The sequence below is a fragment of the Acanthisitta chloris genome, unplaced genomic scaffold (genome assembly GCF_000695815.1).
Source record: "Acanthisitta chloris isolate BGI_N310 unplaced genomic scaffold, ASM69581v1 scaffold23745, whole genome shotgun sequence".
NCBI classification, from domain to species: domain Eukaryota; kingdom Metazoa; phylum Chordata; class Aves; order Passeriformes; family Acanthisittidae; genus Acanthisitta; species Acanthisitta chloris.
The window spans coordinates 4,300-9,737 of record NW_008675638.1 but is presented as its reverse complement, the minus strand read 5'-3'; the positions used below and the strand labels follow the sequence as shown (position 1 = coordinate 9,737).

The 5,438-nt window shown below is 60.6% G+C and overlaps 1 protein-coding gene across 1 annotated transcript in view; it reads left to right on the top strand.

The window, feature by feature from the left end:
• TMPRSS13 (transmembrane protease, serine 13) overlaps positions 1–3,345 on the top strand; it is a gene marked incomplete at its 5' end in the record, with an annotated part of 3,870 nt that extends 525 nt beyond the window's left edge. The window contains 10 exons of the mRNA XM_009075847.1: positions 625–762; positions 846–975; positions 1,195–1,287; positions 1,376–1,419; positions 1,671–1,830; positions 1,913–2,085; positions 2,500–2,598; positions 2,833–2,975; positions 3,074–3,226; positions 3,331–3,345. Of these exons, the coding sequence (XP_009074095.1) occupies positions 625–762; positions 846–975; positions 1,195–1,287; positions 1,376–1,419; positions 1,671–1,830; positions 1,913–2,085; positions 2,500–2,598; positions 2,833–2,975; positions 3,074–3,226; positions 3,331–3,345 (1,148 nt within the window). The remainder of the gene's footprint in view (positions 1–624; positions 763–845; positions 976–1,194; positions 1,288–1,375; positions 1,420–1,670; positions 1,831–1,912; positions 2,086–2,499; positions 2,599–2,832; positions 2,976–3,073; positions 3,227–3,330) is intronic.
• Positions 3,346–5,438: the final 2,093 nt, after the last annotated feature.

The following is a 5,438-nucleotide window of genomic DNA, read 5'->3' as shown; positions in this document are numbered from 1 at the left end:
GTGGCGTAGGGGGAACTCAGAGGGGCTGGGGGACAGCAGGGGCTGGGGATCCCTAGGCTGGGAAGTGCCAGAGGGAAACCCCTGGACCTAGAGGCAGCAGGCAGAGATGTGCTCTCCCCATTCCCTGAATATTCCTGACACCTGGTGGAGAGGCAGGAGCCTGGGAAAGGAGATCTGCTGCCTGCATTGCCTGTGGTGTTTGGGGGGCTCAGGGCTGCAATGTGCTTTGCTTTCACTGGGCTAACTTCAGTGGGCAGTGGGACACCCCTGGCAGCACCCACACCTCCCCTCCCTGGTTTGATCAGCAGGATCAAACAAACTGCAGTCTGCAGGCACAGACACCAGGGAGTCCCTTCCATCCTGGTACCATCCAGCTGCTGTTCTCCAGCCTGAAGTGATGGCAGGTTGAATGCCTCTTTCTGTGGGTGGAGGGAGAGGGGCTTGCTGTGGAAGGAGTGCTCAGGGTGGTCAGTCCTGCATCCAGCACCTTCTTGCTCTTGGCTCAAGTGCAGCTCATGCTCACACCGTGCTTCGGAGTGCCCCTGTGCCTGGCACACCTTCAGATGAGCATCCAGGTGGGTCCCAGCCCCCTCCCCGACATCCAGCCTTGGCCTCACCGTGGTATTTTCTTGCCTGCAGTTATGTTCTGGAGGTCACAGACTGGCATCGTGTACAAGGAGCCTGCGGAGAGCTGCAAGGACAGTGCCGTGCGCTGCGACGGCATCGTCGACTGCTCCCAGAGGAGCGACGAGCTGGGCTGTGGTGAGGCACTGGGAGCTGGGGTGGTGGGAGAGAGGGGACCCCCGGGCACTGGGTACCCCTGACCCACCTGCTCCATCCTGCAGTGCGCTTTGCATCCGATGAGTCCTTGCTCCATGTCTACTCCAGCACCGAGCACCAGTGGCTGCCAGTGTGCAGCAGCTCCTGGGATGAATCCTTCTCCAGAAAGACCTGCCGGCAGCTGGGATTTCAGAAGTAATTCCTGCAGGATGGGTGGTTCTGCTTGGGTGCTGGGGCCCTGCCAGCCCCTTGGGAGCTGCTCTGGTCCCTGCCCTGGTTGGGTGGGAAAACAACCCCAGTGTTGTTTTTCTGCTGGAAGGCAGTGTGTCCAGAGCTGCTCTGGGCATAAGGCAGGGACCAGGTGGGCAGTGCCTGGCCTGGGGGACCCTCACTGCCTCTCCTCTCCCCTCCCAGTGCATCACAGACCGAATACATCCCCCTACACATCTCTGGGAAGAGCCTCACGGTGACTGATGAACGAGAAACCATCCAGCAGAGCCTCAACAGGTACCAGGCAGCATCAGCTCCTGCCCTGCCTCTGCCCTGGTGCTGCAGGAACAGGGCTGAGCCTGGGTCTCCCTCCTCTCTCCTGCAGCTCCCAGTGTCTCACGGGAAAGTACGTCTCCCTCAGATGCACAAGTAAGGGGCTGGCACGTGGGCAAGGAGCCTTTTTGCAGGCCTGGGAGGGCTTTCCTCCTTTCTCTCACAGGGTTGGGCAAATGGGGTATTTTCCAGCAGCTTTCTGGGTAATGGAAAGCTGCAAAGATTGCATTCCTTGGTCCTCACTGCCTGTATGAGTGTGGTGCCCATGGGTGGTGTGGGTGCTGTGTGTGTCCCCTCCACGCTCACCTTCCCTCCGAGCCCCTTCTCAGCCCTGCTCTCCCCTCCAGCCTGTGGGCAGAGGATTTCTGGTCGGATCATCGGAGGAAAGGAAACCTCTGTGAACAAATGGCCCTGGCAGGTCAGTGTGCAGTATGGGCCCATCCACATCTGCGGTGGCACCATCATCGACGCGCAGTGGGTCCTCACCGCAGCCCACTGCTTCTTCATGTGAGTGCTCTGCCAGCCTGGGCCCCACACCGGCTCTCAGCCCACCCTGTGCTCACTGTGCCACCCCATCTCACCCTGCCAGGAACAGCATGAAGATCCTGGATGACTGGAAGGTGTATGGTGGGGTGTCCGACCTGAAGCAGCCCATGGAGGGCATCCCTGTCTCCCAGGTCATCATCAACTCCAACTACAGCGACGACCACGACGACTACGACATCGCTCTCATGAAGCTCTCCAGGCCACTGACGCTCTCGGGTGAGGCCTCACAGCTTACCTGGCTTGGCTGGGGGTGGTGTTTGGGGGGACAGGGAGAGTCTGGGGATGGGCAGGAACAAGAGGGAGTCTGGCTCCCCTCGGAGCCATACCCTGGGCTGCGTTGCCAGCTGTAGCATCCCGCTCAGCTGTGCCCACCCTGCTATCCCCAGCCCGTCCCGTGGCTGAGAAGGGTCCAGCACACACAGCCACGGGCTGGGATGTGCCTCTGGCATCGTGCCATGCGCTGTGCTCCGTGTGGGTCCGGCGAGACCCTGCTGGGGTGGGCACGGAGAGGAGCCTTTCCCGCACCCCACGCTCCTCCCTGGCAGCAGGGCTGGTGACTACAGCAGCTATTTTGCTCCCGGGTGACTCATCCCTCCCTCCTGGCCTGGCTTTCATCATGTCTCCCTCCAGCCCAGGTTCGCCCAGCCTGTCTCCCCATGTACGGCCAGCGATTCCAGACCGGCAGGTTCTGCTTCATCACCGGCTTCGGGAAGACCAGGGAGAATGAAGGTGAGGGAGGATGTCAGCTCTCCACGGGCAGCCCCTGCCCACGGGCACAGCTCTGCTGTGGTGCTCGGGGGCTGCTCCCACAGGGGTGACTGTCAGGGTTGCCCTCCCAGCCGTGAGCTGTGCAGAAATAAGACCTGTGAGCAACAGCAGTTTCCTCCCTCCCTGCTGCAGAGGGGCCCTGGGGGTGAGGAGGGATGAGGCCCATTTTGCCCCACAGCTCTTCCTGCCTTGCAGACAACACCTCCCCAAAGCTTCGAGAGGCTGAGGTGAAGCTGATCGACTACAAGATCTGCAACAGCGACAAAGTGTACGAGGGCTACCTGACCCCGCGGATGATGTGTGCTGGGTACCTGCAGGGAGGGAAAGATGCTTGCCAGGTGAGCTGGGGACACATGGCACACACTGCCTGCTTTGGGGCACCAGCAGAGGGGCATCTCCTGTCTCCTCTCCTCACTGCTCTGCTCCTCTGAGCCAGGGTGACAGCGGAGGGCCCCTGGTCTGCGAGGACAACGGCCGCTGGTATGTGGCTGGGGTGACGAGCTGGGGGACAGGATGTGGCCAGAAGAACAAGCCTGGAGTTTACACACGTGTGACAAAGCTCCTCAGCTGGATACACAGCAAAATGGAGGTGAGATGTCAGTGCTGAGCTCTCCTGGGTGAATGGAATGGGCTGTGTCCCCCCTGGCCCAGCCCCTGGCACCTCACCCTTGCTCTCCCTTCTCTCTCTTGCAGAGTGAGAACGACTAAGACTGGAAAGGATTCTTGCCTGGGCTGTTCCTCTCCAGCCAGCCCAGGCCCCTGCCCTGGGCTGCTGCCAGGACACGATGCTACCAGCCACTCCCCCACCTCCCTCTGGACTGTCTGTGCAGCCAGGGACCTGTGGCTGCCCCTGAACTCTGAAAATGTGGCACTGTGAAGTGACTGCCCTCGCCTGGTGCCAGGGGGTGACCTGGTGGTGGCTGGGCACAGCACCCAGCCAGCCCCGGCGGGACACAGCCCATGCCAGCAGCTGGCCATGCTGGCTGGGGGCACCTGCTGGCCCTGTGACTGTGGTTTTCCTGTAAATAGACCTGTCTGGATGGGGTGTTGTGGTGCTTCCTGCAGGACTGCGGCACACTCGGCGCACGAGGGGCTGTGAGCAGTGCCTGCCCATGGAATTGGGGTGCCAGGGCGAGGGAATTACTCTCCTTTTGCCAGGTCACAGCTGTGCTGCCTTGGTGGGCAAGGTGGGACAGCTCTGCCCATGCTGCCCACGACTCTGAGACCAGACTGGTGGCTTTCTCGCAAAGGGGAGCCCCAAGGTGCAGTTCTTCCACCCTCTGAGAGGGGCAGCAGCTGCTCTCGTTTGCAGATAGATTTAGGAAGTGCCTTTTACATGATGTTCCTGCCTGTGAGAGAAAAACCTGTTTGTTTGTTTTTCCATGCCCTGGATCCGGTCTGAGCCAGGACTGCAGCTGGGCTCAGCCCCCCTGCCTGCTCCGGGGGGGTTTGGCAGCAGCATGGGGCAGCTCTGCTGTGGGAGGTGGGACAGAAACCAGCAGCAGCCACAGGCCAAGCTGGAGCGGGATGCAGAGCAGCCACCCTCCTGGGCAGTGCCCAGCCCTGGGTGTCCTGCTGTGTGCTCAGTGACCCTGCAGGAGTGCTGCCTCCTCCCTCTGGGATTGCACATCCAGCCTTACCTCCCTCCCCACGCCGGGGTGAGGACACATCCCCCCTAAGGAAACGAGTGCCCACACCTCCCTGTGGATGCTGCAGGCACACAGGGTGCCGTGGGAGATCTCCACGGTGAGGCTGGCCCCCCACCTCTCCCCACATGTGGGGTCAGCTGCAGAGGAGTTCTGGGCAGCCTGGCCACCCTGCACCCTTCTAATAAATGTTTTGGTAGTGCTCCATGTGGAGATGGGTCCTTTGGAGAGGCTGGAAAGGCAGCAGCCAGTTCCAGTGCTCGGGTCCCTGGGGAACGGGCAGAGCTCTGCCCTCCCTGGGCATGGTCCTGGCTGGAGACCTGCTGTGATGCTCCAGGGCTGCCCCATATCCTCACGACTCTTTGGCCCTGGCAGCAAGGCCACACACGTGGCAGTGGGTCCGTGGGACTGGTGTGCAGTGAGCAGTGGGGTGTTGCAGAATGTGCAGCCCACAGGAGATCTGCAGGGGGCTAAGTACCCCACTGTCCCCTCACTCTGGAGCTGCTGCCTGGCTGTTGCCATCTGTGTAGGTGCATGTGATGGAATGGTCATTCCTGCCCTTCATCCTCTGGGTTACTGCTCAGGGCTGGGAGAAAGGAGGTGTCTTTGGTCCCTCACCTCCTGGCAGCATCCCCTGGGTTCCCAGCACTGGAAAAGGTTATGGGCAGGTAGAAATGTGTGGTTTGTGTCTGAGTCTTGGGATAGCAGGTCCAGTCTGGCTCTAAGTGTGCAGAAAGCCCCTAACCCTCCCTGAGACTCTGGTGACCTGCTGATGGGAAAGGGTGGGTGAATTCCTTGCTGTGCTGTGCTGAGTGGATTTGGAGTGGTGCTGAGTGGATGCTCCAGACTTGCACTGAAACAAAGGGAGTCGCTGCCTTTGGGGAAGCACTGAGTCAGCCTGACCTCAAATCCCTTTTCAGAGCAGCAACCCAGAAACCTCCCACAGATTTGGGAGCTGCCCATGAAGGAAGTGGGTGGGCAGTTCCCAGGGGACTGTTTTCACTATCTAACTTGTGAAAAGGGCCTGGGCAAACCTGCTGAATTCCAGGGAGGCATGGGGAGCTGTTGCTCCCCAGCACACAGGGGCACTGCATCTTTGCTGGGCGTGTTACAGTGACCTCCCTGCACATGCAGTGGTGATGGCAACACATTTTT